The 22,714-nt window shown below is 40.8% G+C and overlaps 1 protein-coding gene across 1 annotated transcript in view; it reads right to left on the minus strand.

The window, feature by feature from the left end:
- Positions 1-2,152: 2,152 nt before the first annotated feature.
- Positions 2,153-22,714, minus strand: part of C18H12orf42 (chromosome 18 C12orf42 homolog) — a 149,909-nt gene continuing 129,347 nt past the window's right edge. The window contains exons 5-6 of the mRNA XM_028880259.2: positions 6,341-6,706; positions 2,153-2,759 (exon numbers count right to left, since the gene is read on the minus strand). Coding sequence (XP_028736092.1) covers positions 2,323-2,759; positions 6,341-6,706 — 803 coding nt within the window. The 3' untranslated portion in view covers positions 2,153-2,322. The remainder of the gene's footprint in view (positions 2,760-6,340; positions 6,707-22,714) is intronic.

Consider the following 22,714-nt stretch of genomic DNA (forward strand, 5'->3'; position numbering starts at 1 on the left):
CTTAGAGAAATATTTTCCAAAATGTCGTTTCATATGTATTCCACGGAACACTAGTGTTAGCAGATATTAATATATACTATTTGAAAAACACATGTACATGCTAGGCATGATGGTGTATGCCTTTAATGCTAGCACTTAGAAGGCAGAGGCAGGGGGATCTTTAGAGGCCAGCCTGGTCTACATAGTTAGTTCCAGGACAGTCAAGGCTATGTAGAGAAACCCTGTCTCAAAACAAAAATACATGTGCACAATCCAAAGGTCTCTGATAAACAAAGTAGATATGCACTTAGTTAAACAGTTTATTGAATTTTTATTGTGAAATTTATCTAGGGCCTAATATGTTAGTGTTGCCCCCCTGAGAGAGATCACAGTGAGCCACCCTCATAGACTTAGCTACAGACTCCCCATGACACACCACATCTTTCTAGTTCTAGTATCCCATGGACTGGATTTGGAAAGCTGCTTCCAACTGTAATATACTCAGATTTGCATCTTTTGCCTGTCTCTCTTTTGTCAATTCTGGAGAGAATTGCCTTTTCTGCACTGAATCTTCAGATATATTCACTTAATTACACCTCAATAGGTAGGGAGTCCCTCTACCATGTAAAGTCCAGTTTCTATTTTAGAAACTATTATGAATTTTGGTTCATTGTTTTTTAATCACTCTGGGCAATGTTCTCCTTTGTAAACATTGTGTGCTAACTCATAATTAAATCACATGTTAAAATATCCCAGAATCTGTATATAAACCCATCAGTTTATCTACACACTGCTCTCCAATCAAAGGGCATGAGGTTGAACTTGCAGTTGTCACATGAACTTTGGTGACCTGATGCCTGGGATACGATCTGTGTGTTCTCTCATAATAAACCATGCTAATAACAAATAATAAGAAAAGCATTGCACCTTAAAAAAAATCGCATTAACCAGAAAAGTTTTAGAGTTTGGGTATGCCACTTTTTTCTAAAGCTTCTTACTCATCGAAAAATACTATTTTTATAAACTGAATGATTTTCGGGAGACTAAACAGATTCCTAACCCCTTTTCCTACAGCAGCACTTTACTCCCGATGAAATTCCGAGGCTTCCGGTGCTGAAGAGGTGGCTCAGCAGTTAAGAGTATCTGCTGCTCCTGCAGAGGACCTGAGTTCAATTCCCACATGGCAACTCAGAACACCAGCAAGCCCAGTTCCAAGGGATCCCATGCCTTCTTCTGACCTCCTTGGGTGACAGGCACACATGTGGTGCAGACACATACGTGTAGGCAAGCATTCATACACATAAGATTTATAAAAAATAATAATAAATCTTTAAAAAAAACATTCTGAGAATTGAATTTGAACATGAGGTATGGTGTCTCAAATGTAGGCTTATTTTACCTGCATATATGCATACATATTTATTGAACTAAAGGGAAAATATTAATACAGTTAATCTTTATAATCTCCATGCATCTGATTTCCCAAAGCCAAGCCTGTGGGGAAACTGCAAGACTGTGGACAGATATGGAACACACTGGTTCCTATTTCTCTATGAACATTAAAACAAACAAATATCATCCCATTAAATCTATGATAAAGTATCAAACACTATATTGTGATGAAAAGTAGCCATGTGAGTCTGTTAAGTTACTCCAAAACATTTTGAATGTTTTATTTAGAATGGCCAGTTTGATAGTACATTCCCTAAGTTGCCAGACTTTTCTATTACAAATCAGAAACTTTGGAATCTTCTCCTTTAAAAAAAAATTAAACTTACTTCCAAGTGTTTCAAAGCCTCCAGCTAGATCTGGATCTGGCTTCAGGTTTCTGACACAAAACCCTTCATAGAGCCTGAAGAATTTCCCTAGGCCCTTCTGGTGTAATCAAATTTCATGTTAACTATTAAATTACAGGCATTTGATTATGTTTTCCAAATGTCTGCGTAGACATCCTGAAGGCCCTGAGAAACTATCCTTAGCCCTAAGTGGAGGCTGGCAAATAAAACCTTTTACCTGTATCAGCAAAACAAAAAGCCCGACCTTCTGATCCCGGCAGGCCAAGCTGCAAAGTGGCACGCGGTGCACCCGATCCTTATTGTGCAGCACAGATTCTTTGTAACAGAGGGAGACAGGGCAAAGCAAAAATACTATCACAAATGCTTCAAAAAGAACATTTTTGGGCTTCGATAGGGACTTTTGACATTATTTATTAGGTTCAAAAATGCTTCACAAAGCCTAACAATGGTTCTATGGAAACCAATCCATCTGAGGCCCTTTCTGTTGTTCTGAGCAGGCATTGATTGGAAGATGGGCCACACTGGCAGAACAATTCTTTCTCAGCAGTCAGTGTAAGTGAGCATTCACCACCGGCCTCGAAAGAGTCTGTGAGCAAGCCGTAAGGGAGCGCCGGGGTGGGCGAGGTTCTGCTGAGGAGCAAACCTTCATTAACTTCCTGGAAAATAAATGGGAAGAAGAGCCCACAAGCATAGGCAGTGGCTCCTTGGCTGCGCGGCCACGGAAGGCAAGAACTGTCTCTGACCTATGTTCTTTGGCGGTATAAGGATGTTTGGGGGTCATCTCTGGTGTTACTGCAGCCAAGCCCCTTCCGATTGCGCTTCCGCGTACGCTTAAGGAATCTGTGCTTGTCCAGGATCTCGAGGCAGCCACTTGATTCTGCTGCTCAGGTTCCAAGGACGTCTTATAGGTGATCTGTGAGGAAAAGGAGTTCTGGCTGGTACTTCTGCAGAGGCCGATGGCGGTGAAAGGTCTCAACACAGGACCTGGAAGTCAAAGCAGAGTGATAATAGAACCCGAGCCTGGACAAGGATCGCGCGACTGCAGCTGGGATGGAGAGAGAAAATAAAAACCCCTAACCACGTTGTCACACAGTCCAAACGCTGACTAGTCCTTTGCTGGCAACAACAGTTTCAAAGGAACCTGTTCAACCCCCACCCCCCACCCCCCCACCCCCCGAGAGAAAGAGAAGGACTAACACGGGCACACGAGCTTCTAACTCTGGGAAGTTGGTAAAGAGAAAGTTATTGAATCACGCTAGATAGGCCAGCGAGGATCAACGGCCGCTCAGACTGACAGCTGGTGATCTGAAAGAAAACCCAGAAGTTAGCTATGCCATGGGTTTTATTAGAAACTGTAAAACCAGCTGAAAAGAAAACGCAAAGTAGATGGTCCCGAAGCTGAATCGACCCAACACCACACCCTCATGCTGACATTAATATCAAGTAAAATTTTTATTCTTTCCCCAATCACACTTCCACTGTTATATATTCTATCTGCATTTTATGTATCTAGTCTTCCATTTTAGTTTGAGAAATTCTACACATTGACCTACACACATTAGAAGTCTAGTCCTTCACTAATAAATTAAGATAATTTACACACTTTAAATCATTTCCTGCAGCTCTCTAATGGGCTTTTTTAGTAACAGGGAAATTCCTAAAATATTTGAAACAGCCCACAGAATTATTTTCCAGTTCAAAATTGCATAAAATTAGAATGCACGGCATCACCTAACAGCCAGTATATCTCTAAGGAGTTAAATCGAATTCCCACCACATTGCTTTGTGCCTAATACGTACTGATCTTCCACTGTGCACTCAATGTACCTGTCAAACAAACAAAACAAAACAACAGCAGCTTACTGGATCTGACTGATCCAAAGTAAGAATTATTCCTGGACATAAAAATGGAACACTTCCAAAGGTCTAAGTAAGTGAAGGTTTTCAAACTCGGTGCTTTGCAAGCTCCTAATAATACCTATTATTATGGACTTCCAGCCCTAGTATATAAATAGTATATATTTAATTATTGTCCATATTCAGCGCATGAAGAATCTACTGAAATTCTGGAATTCAGCATAATAGGACATGACCTAGGCAGAGCATGTTTTCCTCTCTCTTAAGCTGAAAAACGGACATCCTTTCCTTTGAAGGACTCCAGTAAGCATGATGATGCTTTGGACCAGCAGGAGGTTTAGTGTGACAGTGGAGTCTAACAAAATCCAGGCCGTCAGAGTCCAATCCTGAAACATCAGCTGCCCTAAATCTCTTTGTTCTCACGGGGAACGTGGAGCTTCCGCTATCCATGGCACTTATTGCTGATGAAATTAAATTTGTTCTTTCATTTCTTCATTGGCTAACATGCGTGCGCCTGATAGGGGCCCAACAGCATTCAAGACATCAGGGACACAGGAGGGAATTAGGCGAACGTTATCTCTGCACTTACACAGCCTACAGTCTCTTTGTGGGGAGAGGAGGGGGAAGGAGAAGGAAGCTGAATAAGAAATGAATAAGAAATAAGAAAGCTTAGACGTCTTAATTTGGTGCTAAATCCTAAGAGAAAAATAAAGCAAGAAAGCTTATGAAAGACCAAGTGTGTCATACTTCATTAAAGACTTGACTATGGAGAACTAAACTAGTTGAATGTCTGAGGAGAGACCACAACAAAGTGTTAAGCCCTGAGAACGCAGAAAGTGCTTAAGACCAAAGAACCACCATTTCCCTGTCAACTTGTTAGTACAAGGATATTCCGACCCGGAGTCAGGGTGGGAGGCTTGAATCCTGACTTCAGCCCTACAGAAAGAGAACCCCAATAGGCCTCCAAATCTGCTTCTATAGCATGAGAAAGTTACATTTTCTATCTCAGTGGAAGGACCATATAGAGTAGAGCTGAAGATGCATGTGCACATTGGAACATTGCCTTATACAGAGCAAGACCCAAAAAGTTAACCAGGCTGGAGAGCTGGCTCGGTTGATAGACCACTTGCCTCATAGGCATGAGGACCTGGGTTAGATCCCCAGAGACCATGTGACAATGCCTGCTATGGGAACAGGTGTTTGCAATCTCAGAGTTAGGGGTTGGTGGAGATGGGAGGGTCCCCAGGATTCTCTGGCCAGCCAGCCTAATCTAATTAGGAAGATGTGGACCAATGAACCTTGTCTCAAAAGGAGGCAGACTCCTAAGAATGAGATATAGGATTTTCCTCTGACCTCCACACACACACACACACACACACACACACACACACACACACACACATACACGTTCACATGCGTGCATGTATGCATGCATACATATACACACATATGTTTTTTAAAAAGTGTTAGCCAACTCACATAATCTGCTTCTTTTCATTGGGTCCAACATCTCAGAAATAAAAGATTCTCTGACTCAGTGTCAGCAGACCATCTTACAGGACCTGTCTTAACATTTGGAGTGAAATCTCTCTCCTCTCCGCACCCCCCCAAAAAAATCTCCATTTCAAGAAAGCTACATAACACCAATCCAATCCTTCTACGTGACAGTTCCTAGATATAAACACCACCAACATCATACAGTCTCTACTGCATTTAGGTAATTTTTTAAAATGAACCCTCCAAGTACAAGTAGTCTTCATAGAACTAATTATCCTTGATTTATGGATGAAAAGACCAAGCTTACAAAACACCCATGCAACTAACTGTATCATGGCTACAGAATTGATGTGGGAGAGAGCTGAGACTTGAGAAAAGATCTTCAATTCCAAAACCCTTTTCTTATGTTCCATTTAAAAGTATTGTGTGGCGTGCCCAGGTATATGCCTGTGTACCTGTGTGCCTACCATATGCATGCTTGTGTAAACACACATGGGTGAACACAGACTTGTGCATAAAACAGCATGTGTGTGAAGGTCAGCAGACAGCCTCATCTGTTGGATACACCCTCCCCATTTGTCTTTCACCACTGTCCAGGCTGGTTGCTGGACAGTGAGCTTCCAAGGATTCCCGTGTCTCCTCTGCCTCTCATTCTCACACTTGAAGCACTAAGATCACAGACATGTGCCCATATGCCCGGCTCACATGGGTTCTAGAGATTCACACTCAGGTCTTCCAAATGCCTTAGCCACAGAACGATTTCCCCATCTTCTGTTTCTTTACGTTTAATAATCTTTCCTACTATGGTAGCTGAAGTTGATACATTTAATTATCACACATATTACCCTACCCTATTAATTCACAGCTTCTTTGTTTGTAAAGTAGGAAGTCAGCTGCCTAAATGTTGTATGTTGGTTTTGTAAATAAAATGCTCAACATAGAGTCTTTATACATAGGGGGGCTATAATGATGTCACTGCTACTGTTTGGTGCAACACCTGACTTATCAATAACTTGTCATCAATACGCACCTGACATCTCCTCAAATGTAATGCTTGTCAACAAGTAGCCTAAGCTCTCACCAATAAAGCTCTTGTCACACTTCTAGAATATGGCTCACCATTGATTCAATAACCAGTGGTTTCGTTTATATTGTAGTTAAAACCAGAAAGTTGAGACGAGAAACGTTAGAAACCACGATGTGATACCTACCAGAATCCCCCTTGGAGTTGCCCAAGAGATGGTTCTGGCACGGTATGTGTCTACCTGCAGCTTCCGAGGAAATGGTATTCACTGAGTGTGATCTCTCAAGAGGTTTATTTGCAGCTTGCTTTTCCAGAAGTGGGCTGGTCCAGGCCTGCTTGGGTGGTCCGCTAGGTGGCTTCTGCATTCCCTTTTTGGCAGTAAAGACCAAATCGCCTTTATCCATTTCCCTGGATGGTGACAGTGAAGAACAGGCTTCTCCATGAATTTCTTCTTTGAAAGAAACTGTGTTCATGGGAGACTTGGGGACTGTGTTCTGGTGAGTGTAAAGAGGTCTTTTACCTGTCATTGGACTATGAGTCCCTTCTACACATCCTGTAAAAGGGAAATACATTAGTTTGAACAAATCACTTCAAAATCATCTTCTAGATTAATGAAAGGAAGCATGGATCAAGTTATATATGGCTTTGTGTGTGTTTTCTGTTTCAAACATGAGCAAAAATAAATGACCATGACAGGAACTGGGGTATCTACATGGAAGAAAAAAAGGTAGGAAGGGTGTGGAGAGAGGTGTAAAGGGCTGTGAATACTCTGAGTCAGAGGTATGAAGCAGGTACTGTAGGATGCCCTGGACATAGCTGCCACTTAACCCTTGCAAAAGCTACAGCTAGCTGAAACTATTATTATCTCCATTTCATAGTCTGGAAACTGGCTTGAATAAGTTCCTGCCACAAAAAAAAAACTGTATTGAAGTTCTAATTTGCAATACCTGTACACCTGTGCATGGGGCCTTCAATATCTGTACATGTGCCCTCGTTTGGGAATAAAGTTTCTAAAAATATAATTAAATATGACATTCATCTTGTTTGTCCTTATTATAAAGCAGAGACACACACAAGCATGCCTCATGGAGACACAGGTACAGGTGAAGCCCCGTGAAGATGGAGACAGGGAATAGGAGTCAAGGAACATGCGGAGCTTCTAGAGTGAAGACGCAAACAGCCCTTCTCTGGAGCCTTCAGAGGAAGCATACCCAGGCAGGCACCTTGATTTGGGACTTCTAGCCTCGAGAATGGAATGAATAAATTTCTGTTATTTTAAGCCACCCATTTTTTGTGACCATTTCTTACAATACCCCAAGAAGCCAATGTACACTTAGAACGGGTAACAGGGCCACGATCACATAAACATTACTTAACAGAGTTAGAACTTTAGCCCAGAATCTCAACCCCAAAGCACAAGTCCAGTGGGCCACTCTTCTTTAGATGCACAAGCAAGGGGAAAAACACACTGCTGAAAGCTGCTTTAGAGGACTAGGGGGCGTGGCTCAGCCAGGAAAGTGCTTGCCTGGCAAGCATGAGGATCTGAGTTGGATATCCCAGAACCATATGTAAAAAATCCTATGTATGGGCACATTTGTAATCCTAATGTCATAAAATCAGAGACAGGCAGGTCTCTGGGGCTCAGGAGCCAGGCATCCTAAGCAGCTAGGCTAGTCCCAGGCCAAGGAGAGAGTAAAAGTGAGAGAGCCTTCTGTAGTCAAGGAGAGCCATGGGCACAGCGAGGACAATATGGTGGCCTGAGGGAAATAGAGAGAAGAAGGCTTAAAGAGATCGCTAAGAAGCAACTCTGACCTCTCACCAGAAGTAATGGGTGAGATATAAAGGGAAAGAAAAAACAGGAGAAGAGAAAAATAAGTCTCTGGATGGACAATATAGGAGCAATATAGGAGAGAGAGAGAGAGAGAGAGAGAGAGAGAGAGAGAGAGAGAGAGAGAGAGAGAGAGAGAGAGAGAGAGATATTTAGGATTATATTTGAAAGCAATTGAGATCTTTTTGGAGATGAGAAATGTTGGGAGGGGTATGAGAATGGACAAAGCTTATTTTTATCTAATTACCAAATTCAATCTTCTTGCAATTCTGTGTTTTGCATAAATAAAAACATAAATTTTGGCTTATTTCTAAGATATGTTATTTTCATCTCAGAATAGTAGTAAAAGTCAGTGAAAGTACTACAACTTGAAGCTGGCTGTGAATCATGGTTTTCTGCAATTCACAGACAGCTTGATAGCCTGGGAAATGTCTCTTTAAGTTACACAATCTCAGTTTCTCATTCATAAAATACGGAGAATTACAACTCTTGAGAATATTATAAAGAACAGATTAGAAGGTGTGCACAATGTATTTAGAGTATAGTTAGCATGTAGAAAATAAATATTAAATATTGACATTATTACATAGTAAATGCAAGCTTATATGAAAGAATAATTCTTAAAAATAAAGATGTAAAGCACACAATGAAAACAGCAAAATTTCAAGAAAATAAACTAAAATTAGCATTTCAAATGCTGGAATTTCTATTAATCGTTAATTAGACAAAAATAAAATTTAGATAGCTAAAATAGTTTAGCATTCATGGTGCAGATGTATTTAATGACATGTCTTTTCACATAACAGTGACATAAGATAAGATCTTCAATGCAGGAAGTAGTGTAGGGCAAGAGAAATCTCCAGGGCTTAGGAATCTCCCTGGGTTGAGTGCTAAGCAGGCTAGTTTTAAGAACTGAAGGGGAACTTGCAGAAAGATATTGAGTCTGTGACAGTATGACCAAATGAATTATGGAGAAAATAGATTCAAGCCCTGAACTTCAGTAACTACGAATCTGCCCTTAGCTGGAAATTGATTCTTTACACAGAAGAGTCAAGCAGAGCTCCCTGGGGTAGTCCTCAATCGAGTAGGACTAGTGTCCTTATAAGAAGAGAACAGAGATACAGATATAAAGGAACGCCACGGGGCGGGAGAGACGGATTGAAGAGGTGTTTCTAATAGTAAAGGAATGCCAAGAATTGTTACCAAAAGCTAAACATGCATTGAATAAATCCTCCTTCAGAACCTGCAGTCAAAGCTTTGACTCTTGCTCCCCAAATCGAGGAAATAAGGTCTCTTGTTTTAACCTGCCTACTTTGTGGTAATTTGCCACAATAGCCACAGAACTATTGCATAAATTATAGCTCTAATTTATGCACATTATCCTAGAGTAATCACTAATAAAAAACTCTTTCACCCAAAACATAGGTTTCTTTTTCTTTTTCTTTCCTTTTCCTTTTCTTTCTATCTTTCTTTTTTTTTTTTTTTTTTTTTTTTTTTTGTATTTTGGAGATCGAAAAGAGAAAGACCCCAAATCTGATAGTTGTGGGATGGGAAGGGGAAGTGGTGGTTTGAATGACTTAAGTCCTACCATGTAGAAGAATTGGGCTAAAGTACCAGGAAATATATTGTGCATGTTGAGTCACAGGTGGCCAAGAGGATACTGGCCATGCTAACTACCACATTCTACCAAAACCACCTTTTACACTGAGGGCTAATCATAGAAAATGCTCTGGTATACCAGAAGTGGGGTGATCCTGAAAGTATCTGTCCCATTTGAAGGGATCAGACACCTTCCAATCCTTTTATTGCCAAGAAGAAATGGAGATTCCAGGCAAAACAGACATTTTATAGAGAGAACAAGAATGCTTAAGAATGTAAAACCTTCTAATTTGTAAATAGTGTATCTTTTTAGCCTTCTAATTATGTAGTGTATAATACATGACACAACTGCTCTCTGAATAAGCACAAGCTACCAGTTTCTGTTGTTGGGCACATAGCCAGACCTATGAGTGGCACAACCATTTACTTCTTTCCATAGCATCTTCACCTTAGAACATAATTTTATAAATATTCATCTTAGATCAATGGGAATGCATTTGTAATCTCTGTTCACAAGCAAATCTTAGATCTAGATATCTGGTCTACCTCCATCATATTAACTTGAATGTCTGATTTCCACTTAAAGTGATTTGTTATTTCATCTTAAACCTCACAATTTGATATGGTAGACAAAAATTATCAGGCTTTCCTAAATGCAGAGAAACATATAGAATTTTTCAAACGTATAGTCCTAGGTTTCTTAGTCCAAAAGGAAAATGAATACCACTATAATCAGTGATACTCAGTCCATTCTTGTTTGGTTGTTCAAATATTGTGGATATGATGTAAGATCTGAAGCACTTATATACATCCCATTTCCCTTCATGTCCAGGAAGTTTGGGATTAAGAAAATTTAAATGTTATCTGAGACTAACCACTTTCAACATCCAACTCTGTGGAAATATTCTGAGGGACTAAATTTTGCACCTTTGCATCAAATATCCCACCCCTTCCCAGAAGGGCAAGTAACTTTGCACTTATGACATATTAGGCATTCTGTGTACAGGAAACAATAAAACCACTACATATTACGTATGAAGTATTAAGATGGGTGGTCATTGTGGTTATTTATTTAATTATTCAACCAATATTTTTAAGACTCTGCCACAGATTAGATACTACTCAATACAAGCAATCATTTTTTAAGACAACATGTATCAGTTGATTTACAGGAAAATGAACTGAATCCTACCAAACCACATTCTGCTAATTTCACAGATTCATGAATCTGTTTCTGGTATCTCTATGATACCACTGCCAGGTGACCTAGATGAATAGAACAACCAGTTGGTCTTAAATAGAGAGAGAAAGTGTTCAAAGTTCTTTTGCAATCTTCAATGGCCTTTTTTCTTAATTTTCCTTCCTAGATAGTAACAAAATTTAAGCCAAATTCCACAGCCTGTGGCCTGAAGTCCAGCACTTCTTGGAAGGTTATACACCTAAGTCTAATTCATTGTTTCCTAACCCTGGCTGCACATTGGATGATATATGTTAGAGAACAACATATTGGACGTTTTTGAAATACATATCATGTCCCACCATTGGCAAACCCAGTGAGAGGGACCCAAGCATCTGTGCTGTGAGGGCCGTTTGTGATTTAAAGTATATCATCAGTGTAGAGAGCCCTTGACCTGTGTAAATTATATGGGTTTCCAAGGCTCTTGACAGTTTTATACACAGAAATAATCATGAACATGAGCTGAAAAATCAATACCATCTTTCTCTTCAGACATCTTCTGCATCCAGACACCATCTCAGAATCCAGCATATATACTCCATATAACTTGAGTATTTCTTTACATTTTACTTGTTTTCATATCAACCCTCTCACTTGAGCTCAATAAACTTCTCTGGCTTACAAATTTTACTGAGAAATTGAAGCTGGGAAAAAAATAATCATCTTGACTATATCACTAGCTGAGCTGAAAGCAGGATCTAGGTCTTTGAATTTGGGGTAAGTTTTGTTTTGCTCCTTCATAATACATGCTGGTGGTACCTACCCAAGGATACACATGAATGCAATATCCTGGGCTTGATGAAGTACCTATGACATCAGCTAACAAGTTTTGGGCACTGACCACAAGCTAGGCCTGCTCTACTATCCAGGCCCTAGCCATAAAAAAAAAAATGGTGCCAGCAGTATGTCTAACACAGGAAAGTAGAGATTCTCATTTTCAAAAGGTGGAATAAAACCAGTGGTGAATAAAACTGGCAGAACCAGGATTTGAACCTATGCATACTTCATATGAGATCCCTCATTCAAACCATGCTTTCAGGCTCCTGGTACAGGGATCAATATTTCATCAATTATAGACCGTTGTGTTTTGGTGGTAGTGGTAGTAGTGGTGATGTGCTGAAAATGCGCCAGTCACCTTGCTGCACCAGTAACTCGGTCTCCTATTTGCATCATAGATCTTCTATCAGCTACTAACTTCATTTTAAATAGTATTGTGTCAGACAGGAGATTTAAAGACACCATAAAATAAACCTAAGAGCTGAAAGCATTTTACCAAAGCAACTTCTTATTCTCTTTGAGTTGCAGAGTCATTTTAATAAATCATGATAGATGCTGGTATATTCTTTGGGGGAGGTGGAGTGGGAACAGGCCTAGAGGGCCTGGAACTCACTATTGAGACCAAGCTTATATATTCATTTTCAAGTCAATACAAAGGCAAACGTGTTAACTTCCATGTCTTTGGGCCTTTTTAGATCCAGAGAGTAAGGTTTCCGCCCCTTCGCACGGCCGTTCTTCTCAGCTGCCGTGTGTCTTCGCTTCCCAGACTTTAGCTCTTTACTCAACGGTCATTCTACCCCTGTCATGATTGTGCTATGAAAGCCTGGCAGAAACACCGACCTAAGACCTAAAGGCAATTAATTCCCATAAGTCCATTCTAGCATTTAGGTAGGACTAAAGGCTACACCTAATTCCTTTTGTTTTCTCACATCTAAAATCAAACATTGATCATAAATATACTCTCCATTCTATTAAGACAAACAAAAAGTATACCTCTTAAAGGTATTCCTAGCCCATAATAATGTTTGTCGCCTCTCACTCCCCTTTTCTCCCAGTGACGGACTAAGACTCGTGATTGAGCTAATGAGTTTGAGTACAAGAGACTTGTCAGGATGTGTCAAGCTCTGAGAGATGTTGGAGATTTGAAATCAAGCACACACAAGCCCTGAGTCTAGACTGTTGGAGTCAAATCTAGACTTTGGCCCTTACTTAAGTGCTCCCATAAACTGGAAATTATGTACCTTGGAATAAAATAAATTACTTAATAAAATAAGGCTTGGAGCAATGCTAGGCAATAGGAAGTACATATCTTAGCCATTCTTATTGTTGTTGGTTAAAAACAACTATCCTTTCTCAAAGGCTGTGGAGAGGGCTCAGTCCATTGGTTGCCACATAAGCATGAGGACCTGAGTTCTCATCCCCTGACAGCCAGGTACAGCAGTTGTCACCTGTAATCACAGTACTGAAGAGGCAGAGATGGGAGGATCCCTGGGCTCGCTGTCCCACCAGCATGCCCAGGTTGGTGATATCCAGGTTCAGTAGAGACCCTTCCTGAAAAAACAGTGTAAAGCATAGAAGAAGACATCTGATGTCAAGCTATTACTTCCACATGCATACACTACACATATATACAGACAAATGAACATGTAGACAGAACACACATAACACACACACACACACACACACACACACACACACACACACACCTCCCTCTCTATACCTCCTGAAAAAAATATACATTCAACAGTCCAGAGACTCATCTTATATACTCCTTCATTCAAAAATATTTGTTGAAAACCTACTATGTGCCTTACCTTATACTTGATCTTGAGATTCAAGAGAATAATATAAATGAGGTCCTTACCCTCAAGAAGCATAGTAACTACTGTGTATTACAGGAAAGAAAAACAACCCAGTCAAACGGTTACAAATAGTGAATAGTATCAAGGAAAAGTCAAAAGATTAAGTAAGACAGAGATTCCTGGATAGTGACATGGGGCAGTGACATTTCGTCTCAGAAGACCTGGAGTCTGAAAAGGATCTGCTCACTTCAGGGGTAAAGAAAAATACCACCCTGACCATTGAAAGCAGCCCCAATGGTTGAAATAAAGTAAGCCGGAAGGGACTGGGGAGGAGTCTAGAGCTCGCATGTGACTCACAAAGGACTGAAAGATGATCAGGATGAGACACTAGTGGCAGACACGTAGAAAGAAGGCTGCTGGCAGCCTTGCAGGTAAGAGGAAACGGGAACCCGGATGGATGTAGTAGTTTGGGCTTGGCCAACTTGCGAAGGTATTTCACCTGAAAGGTTGGGGTTATAAGAACAAAAGTGTTGGGGAAGGTGAACGATACGATCTCCATCATGTAAACAGCTTGGAAACTAACATGCTGATCCTTATGGTGGCGATGACTTTCTTTAAACCCATCAGAGAACTGAGTTTTCAGGGGAAACTTCCACCCCCAAACTCTGGAGAGACAGCTGAGTCCAACAGGTCAATCTCGGGTTTGCTTGCCTGGAGAAGTTACCAGTGCAGCCATGCACTGGTGGGAACATTGAAATAGTCGACTTGATCAGTCACTGGCGGCTGGCTACGGATGAACTTGAGAGTTCAGGCCTGGAGACCTGTTTCAGGTGGTTCCTACATTTTAGTGGATTTTACCTCAAAAAACCTCTACCACATTCTCAAGGTGAATTTGTGAGAAAGATCTCTGCAAGGTTGTGACAGGGAGATGGGATGGAGGAGCTTTGCAAAGCATAAGCAGAATGTTCTTCACGACGGAAGCATGGCAACACTTTATTCTAACTGAGGGAGGGAATTTTCCCATGCTACTCCCCTTCCATTCTCCCTGTCTAACCTAAAAAGAAAACAAACAACCTAAGCAGTACTTGCACATCTCAGGGCCTGAGCCTGGGACTTCATCACAAGATGAGATTACAGAAGCTTCCCACACTTCCCAAGCCTTACCATTGGCTCCCTCCAGTACACGGGTTCTCAACCTGTGGATCGTGACCCTCACTTTCACAGGGGTTACTTAAGACCATCAGAAAACATGGATATTTGCATTATGTTTCACAACAGCTGCAAAATTACAGTCGTGAAGTAGCAATAGAAATAATTTTATGTTTGAGGGCCACCACAACATGAGGAACTGTATTAAAGGGTCGCAGCATTAGGAAGATTGAGAACCACTGTTCTAGTGAAATGAAGTTGGATGAGAACTCAAAAATTTCAAGATGTAGGTTCTCTCTGAGGAAGACAAGTAAGGGCAGCTCAGAGTCCAAACAAGGGGGAAAAGAACATGAGAAACTTGAAGCCTCTGGGGCCACAGCTAAAACACACAGCTAAACGGGACACAATACCTAGTTGGGTGAACAGAAAACACATGCTAAAAATGGACTGATGTCATTCCTACTACTCAGTTCATCTCTCTGGTATTCGAATGAAGAGTTGGGAAGCATCAAAAGGCAAATAAAAACCTAGTCTGAAGAGAGAAAGCAAGCGGAAGAAACGTTTTCAGATACAACACCAACATGAGCATTATCAGATCATTTAAAACAGATTCATTAGCATAAACTCTGATGCAGAAAGGAAAGAGCATGAAAGAACAGCTGGGTGAGGTAAAAAGAGAGATGAGGACTCTAAGAAAAACTGAAAATGAAATGTCTGAAATTTAAAGCAAAATACTGTAAGAGAAATGAAAAATGTCTTTGATGGACTCATCCACAGAGTGCATCTGGCCAAGGGAATGAGGAAGAATCGAGAAGAGGGAATGTTTTAAAAAGAGCAGACTGTACAAGAAGTGAGACAACTGAACAACTATATCCACATAGCTGGAATACCAGCAAGGGAGAAAAGAGACTGAGGCAGAAAAGCTGTTTGAAGATGTGACTTTCAAAAGTCAACGACAGACAACTGAGGCCAGCATCTAAAAGAATATCAAGCAAGATTAATGCAAAACAGAGACTGAAATCCTCCACCTGAGACCATCATTCTTAAACTGCAAAAGTCAAACACAAAGAGAAGAAAAAAAAACATGTAAACGTGTGTGTGTGTGTGTGTGTGTGTGTGTGTGTGTGTGTGCATGTGCATGTGTGCACACATGCATGTGTGCGTGTGTGGATGTCATTCATGCAGGTGCATGTGTATGTGTTTGTGAGTATGGACAACTTCCGGTGTCATTCCTAAGGTATCATTTATCTTGTCTTTTTTGAGACAGTGTCTCTCACTGGCTTGGAAAGCTTGCTGAATCAGCTAAACTGGCCAGAGAGTCCCAGGGGTCTATCTGTCTCTACCTTCCCAGGGCTGGAATTACAGGAGCATGGATTTGGAGGATCAAACACAGGACTTTGGGCTTGTGCAGCAGACAGGTTATGCACTGAGCCAGTCTCCCAGCACTAAAGAGAAAGACTCTTGAAATAAGCCAAGGAAGAAAGAACACTATCTTAAATGAAAGCCAGAAAAAAAAATCACAGGGAGGGACCTATGATACACAATAGTGAGAATATTTAATAACAATCTTTCTCAAAAGTCACCACAAGAATAGATTTAAGTGTTCATATCACAAAAATACAAAGTAACGTATAAGGTGATTAGTATGATTGAGTCAGTCAATAATTATACATATTTCAAAGCATCATTTATATACAATATGTATGGTATTGTCATTTAATTAAAATTATATTATATTAAATCACAACAGAATTCAGAAGCCACATAATGGGAAGGTGAAATAAAATATTCAAAGTGTTGAAGTGTTGAAAGACAAAAATAAAAACATAGTCTATATCCCAAAAAAATATCATTTAACAATAAAGGACGAATTTAAAATTTCCGAGAACAGCAATGGCCACAAAGCAATTGAAGGATTCTTTCCCAGTAGCACTGCCCTGTTAGAGATGTTAAAGGAAATTATTTAGAGAGAAGGAAAAGGGTATAGATCACAAATTCAAATCTCATGAAGAAAGACAGAACTTGGAGAAAAGATGAATGCAATGATCTTTTTTCCTATTAATTGACCCAACAGTTAACTTCTGAAACAAAATATAGTCCCCACTTCATTCCCAAATGGCCTCCTCTGCCACATATCTGACTCCTTTCTCTGAGGTACCATTATTCAAATAGTTTAACATGCCATATGCCTGGTTGCTCCTAAGTTTGATCCCCTCACCAGAATGCGAGTTTGGTGAAGGCAAATGCGAATTCTTAATTCCATCCCTGGTATTTACTAGACAGTCAAAAATTTATTGTAGGTAGGACAAATGAGGGAAGGAGTCACTTGCCCTCTCTGATGGATACGCCTCAGTATGAAGGCTACCATCCTCCATGCTCACCTCCTCAGGCTCCTCTTCCTGCGTATCACCTAGGGACTGGCCCACATCTGTCAGCTTGCCACACTCACCATCCCAGCTCTAGTAACCATGGTGCCTGTGCCCATGCCAGGAGGGCAAACAAGGTTTGTCTCAAACAACAGTTCATCAAAAAAAATTTGTGATCCAAGTTTTTTTAAAGAATTTGAGGACTGTGTTAAGGTTCACTGATGTCTGCCATGAGTGTGAGAAAATAAAGAAGTCACAAGGTGGCCATTTGTCAAGACTCAGGCCCCCTGGTGTATGCAAGGGAGCCCACCCCTGCCTTTGAGGGGAAGGATATACTTTCTCTTAACATCATTGGACCACATGGTTCTCCAGCAGAAGGTCATGAAGCCATATTCTCTGCTTCTTCAGGAGTAGAGTAGCCAAGCCATAGACAGGCTGACCTTATTACAGGCTGCTTACTTCATCCAAAATGTCCCTACCCACATACACTCCCAGCACAAGTCTACTCAACTTTCTACTGTTCCACACCTTGTCAATGCTTGCAGCTACTTGTAGTCAACTGTGTTGTTCTTTGTGGCCGTCTTGGAGAACATAAGACAATACTTCCGCTGTGCTTTTACTTTGTGTTTTCCTAATAAAGAACAAATTCAGCCATCGCTCCTCTTCCTAAAGCTTTCCCTGGGGTGGTCTGCACTTGTATAACTGTGGACAGAGTTTACAGCCCTTCTCTCCCCTGTTCTGTTTCCTAACCAGCGGGAAAGTAGGGACAGAGGCCAGCAGAACAAAGTGGGGAAACACGGAATACATAGGTGATCCAAAGGGTTGATAGTCTGCCTTGAAATGAATAACCAGGAGCTGACCTTCAGAGGTTGAACTCACACTGTCCCAGTCTGGTCTAGCACTATTTTGCATGCAAGGAAGTACTTGGACAATCCCTTCATCCTAACGATTTACTTAACTTCAGCCACAACTGTCATGATGTACAAAAAGGCTTCTTGCTTCCTGCTTGTTACCACCTAGAAGAGTGCTCAGCCTTCTATGAAATTGTTTTCACAGCTCTCATTTTCCCCACTTGAACACATGCACTGCTGCAATCCATCTTTTAAAACATGAAACTATACAGGAAAACAGGGAGGGACATTTATAAACACTTAAAATCACAGAATTTAATGGTCCAGAAAAAAAACATTCTTCATTGCATTTACTGTATAAGAAAAGCCTGAAGTATCTTTTACTAAAGTCACAAAAACTCTTCTGAGATGGTTCATAATTGGTTGCATGAATAAATGATTCTGGTGAATAAAGGAAAGATGGGAAGGAAAACATTACACATGGAATCTGAAACCATTGAAAAAAAAGGAATTCAGGCTGCCTTCAACCCCACCCTTTGTCGAGGGCATTACCAGAGATCTGTGTCCATATTATTTTGAAATTTAGGGCTTCAACTTGTATGAACATGAATCTGCATGCTGAGTTCTCGCACGGCTCCATGAAATGGTAAAAAGAACCCAACCGACCCCATTCTTGCATTAAAGCAACACGCCGTGGAAGGCCTGAAAATAAACCATCTATGCTTGATTAATTAGGTTTGTAAGTATTGTTTCAGAACCAAACAATATTTCTAAAGATTTCAATAGTTCAAAGATTGCCCTATGGCCGTCTGGCCAATACATCTTCTAACACATGCAGTTTACAAGCATTTTTCTTCCCAATACGTTGTCTTTGGTTGGTGCGACATTGTTTGAGTGCAGGGCTATTTGGGTCATGGTGGTTTTCTCCTCTGCACAGCAGTGGTTCTGAGCACAGCACTTTGACCATACATCTTCCATGTCATTGCCATCAAAGGCACATGACACTTCCTGGTGACCAATCAGGAGTGGCCCAGCATCCTAACAGAGGGCATATTGGCAAGCCAAGCTTTCTTAATGACAGCCATTGTTCAGGTCCAACAAAAGGGAGGTCCTGAATATTAACATGTGGCCTTGTGTAAAGGTCATCAGTATGGCACATCCATCATATTTCACAGCTGAGAAAGAGAACTTTATATGTTCTGTCCGAACCTACTGTTGTCTAAATAAATGTAGTGGGCTGACAGCTGACACCAATGAGGCAAATGGCCTTGAGTGATGAGCACCTCTTTATGTATCTTTTTGCTCCTTTGAAGAAGCAGCAGACATTATGGTGAGAGATAGTATTTGAGGAATATACCTTGGGGACACAGGGGATTTCAATAACCAGGCAATCCAATTAAAATACCAATTTAAGAACATGTAATCATTAAGCCAAATGGCATCTGCTTCCAACAGGCAGAACTTTCTGCTCTAAAAAGAGAAAGCACATCCCAGCATCTTGAATATTCTTCTTAGTAAATACTAAGGGGTGGATGAAAAACCTATCAGGAAGGTTTGAACTATGAATACAATTGGAAGAAGGGACTCAGGGTCTAGCCTCATTGGCAACACTGTATCTTTTAGTCAAAGTTTAAACAAAGTGGAGCCCAAGGCGGAACTGAATGGAACTCAGTGGTGTCCCATGCATTTAACAGCACATGAAAGACCACAAGATAAACTCTCTTTCTTGTCAATCTTGCTTGGAGAAAGTTCTCTGTTCAATGAGGGGAATGAGGTGATGGCTACTGCATATTATCGTTTAAAGATAAAAGTGTCTCTTAAAAGGTCTGGAGTAAAACATACAAGAAACAGAAAGATTAGAGTAAGAATGGACGTCTCCTCTCTCCCTCTGGCTGCACTGTTATGGGCGGGGGCGCCCGGGTAGAGGAAATCAGGAGAGGACAGCACCCTCAGTTCCATGGGGGATGGATACGGAGCCTTGATTGACAGGCAGCCCTTTCCATCTGGAATGTTCTCCCTAGTCCCTTCCTACTCGAACTATCCAAGCAGTCCTTGGACTCTTTTTCCATGTGGATCCTTCTGCTGCGTGTTCTCACGGTTCCCTGAGTTTGTTTTATTATAACTCTCAACATTTGAAAGTGCTTGTTGATAATCTTGTCTTTCACAATCACTCCATCCTCCAAGAGGAGAGAGACAGAATGTTTATTTTATCACCGTGGATGCTCTAGAAACACGTATGTATAAATAACAAATTGCAAAATTAAAATAAGATCCAAGTCTGATTTGAGCACTTGTTGACTGAAAATAAGTTTCCTCTTCTTGTCCTTTCCTTGCCTATTTTATTTTTAGGCAGGGTCTCTATATATAGCCTTAAGTTTTCCATTCCCCTGCCTCAACCTCCTGAGTGCTGGGATTGCAGGTGTATACCCTCACACTTGGCTCGACATGCAATGTGTTTCTGTAAAATGACAGAAATTCTCAGGCACATGAATCACCGCAGTTTGCTTTTATTATCCTGCAAAGAAGGAATTAAAGCCTCGCTGATTTGTGCTCCACTCTTTCAGAACAAGGCCTTTGGTAGAGGACAGGGATAAGGCAATTTTCTGGCCGGCAAGTTAACACAACAGGTAAAGGCACTCGCCACACACCTAAGCTCAGTCCCCAGGACCCACAAGGAAGAAACTGACTCTAGAAAGTTGTCTTCTCACCTATAGAGAGGGAAGAGGGAGGGAGAAAAGGAGGAAGGGAGGGAGGGAAGGAGAAGCAGAAACCATAAGGGACACTTTCTAAGAAAATTAGTCATATATTTTAAGAAGTACTTTGGGAAAGTCTGTCCCTAACAGATATGTGTGTATATGTGTGTCTACACTTATATACATATATATGTGTATATGTGTATATGTGTGTATATATATATGTGTTTGTGTGTGTGTGTGTGTGTGTGTGTGTGTGTCCAAACACTGATCCAATTGTCATAGCATAGAGCCCTTTCTCCACTCAAAAAATCCCCCACATAAAAACTTTGCTCTTCAAGGCCGGAAGTAAGCCCCCAGTCTTTTGTGGAGCTCCAGCCTGCTCACAGGCTCACACCAAGCTCCTTGTCTTCTAAACATCTTTTGGGAAAAACTTCATTGGACACACTGTAACCAAAAGTCTCGAACAAATATTCCTTTTGTTAAAAAAAAAAAAAAGGTAAGTCTCTAAAGAAAGAATACTCATTTTTATTCTTTTCTGAGTCTAACAGGGTGCCTAGTGTGCTCCACTCTGAGTTCTCAATAAACAGTTGCTAAATAAATACATGAACATACAAACAGCCATTCTAAGATTTCAAACAATTATCTTAAACACACACACACACACACACACACACACACACACATAAAATGCTACATTAAACTACACTATGATCTTGATTCACTCTTTCTGCTCCCTCACTCCACCCAATACTTGCGATTCTACAATTCTAAATGTTTGAAATGGAAGCCTTCATGTTCTTAGATCTTAACTAGATACACAGTGGGAAAGGCTCCAAGATGGTACCCCACTCTTTGGCCAGAGTTAATAGGTCCAAGTTCATGTAAATGAGCCACACTAGTCCCTCAGATTTCCTCAGTGGGCTTCTGTTCTTAGGGCCACAAAGGCCATAGCTTAGTCCTTTATAAAGTTAGGTGCTGGGATATACTCAGGGAGCTATTGGAGGCCAGATTTTAGGTCTATATTGAAAAGACTACAATGAGGAAATATGGCATGTAATAAGAACAAGACACACAGAAAGCTCTACCAGTTCAGAAGACTTTGCATCAGATATTCCCCCGAGGTCCACTTTCTTTCAAATTCCATGTATTTTAGACACAGGCACCACCCCTCCCTTTCACTAATGCCATTCAGATTGACTCTGTGATGTCAAATCAAAAATAGTTTTAATAAAACCAGTCCTTATTACCACACCTGAGTTGCCACAACTGCACCTGCGAGCTTAATCTCCCTTCCACAATGGTCTGCTCGGGCAGATGCCGTGGGGCATCTGTGCACTTGCATGAATTGAGTGCTATGATATACTTGATAAACTGTGAAGACCTCCTCATAAATGTGGCTCTGTGCTTCACCATCTCTTGCTGAATTCATAAGGCAGCATGATAATAGCATGGCCCCACGTGAAGATAACAGGTAGGTACATATTTGCTATTGATTTGTAAAAAGGGTTCTGCTCTATCTGCCCCCTTCTACAGATGGCAAAGAAGTAGGCTTTGAGAAATTCAGTTACTTGTTAAAGGCTGCCCAATGCAATGGTAGGAGGAGTCTTGTAAGCCCAGCATAAAATACACAAAATGTTGTTTCACAGTCCACAGGCACATATCCATTAATTCCCCCAAGCCTCCCCCAAATTCTGACCCTTTTCTGTTCCACCCTTCACCCTGTAGCCAAATCCTGTAATCCCCCCTTCTCATTTAGAGTGGCCCCCATCCTCCCTGCCTCTGTTTCTCATCAAAAAGAAAGACAGAAACAGTTATTCTGTTCATCCAGCAAAAAGGAAATTAATGGTTGATTAGATGCCTGTTCAACACAATGAGAATAAAAACCAGTCTTCATGGTGAATTATTGAATTAGGGGGCAACTTCCAGTGCCACTATGTCTACACAAAGCTGAACACCCCATAGATTCAGCCAAAAAAAAGTACAGTTTAGCAACAGAGAAAAATGAACTCAATTGATCCGACGAGGGATGGAGAAACAGATGTCACGACAGTAGGTCGGTTGCAGCCTGGCAGAGCTTACAAACCTCAAGATGGGAGTAATGAAAAGATGACTCCTGATGCTCACACACAGAAAAACAGAAACCCAACTGAATATGAAAAACAAAAAGAGATCCATTAAACTGTTTGTGTCGAGCTGTATGTGCCTTTTTCCACTGATATTTTTATTTCATTTTCAAAACCCAAGTTGAAGATCAAA

This window comes from Peromyscus leucopus, chromosome 18 (assembly GCF_004664715.2).
Source record: "Peromyscus leucopus breed LL Stock chromosome 18, UCI_PerLeu_2.1, whole genome shotgun sequence".
Lineage (NCBI taxonomy): Eukaryota > Metazoa > Chordata > Mammalia > Rodentia > Cricetidae > Peromyscus > Peromyscus leucopus.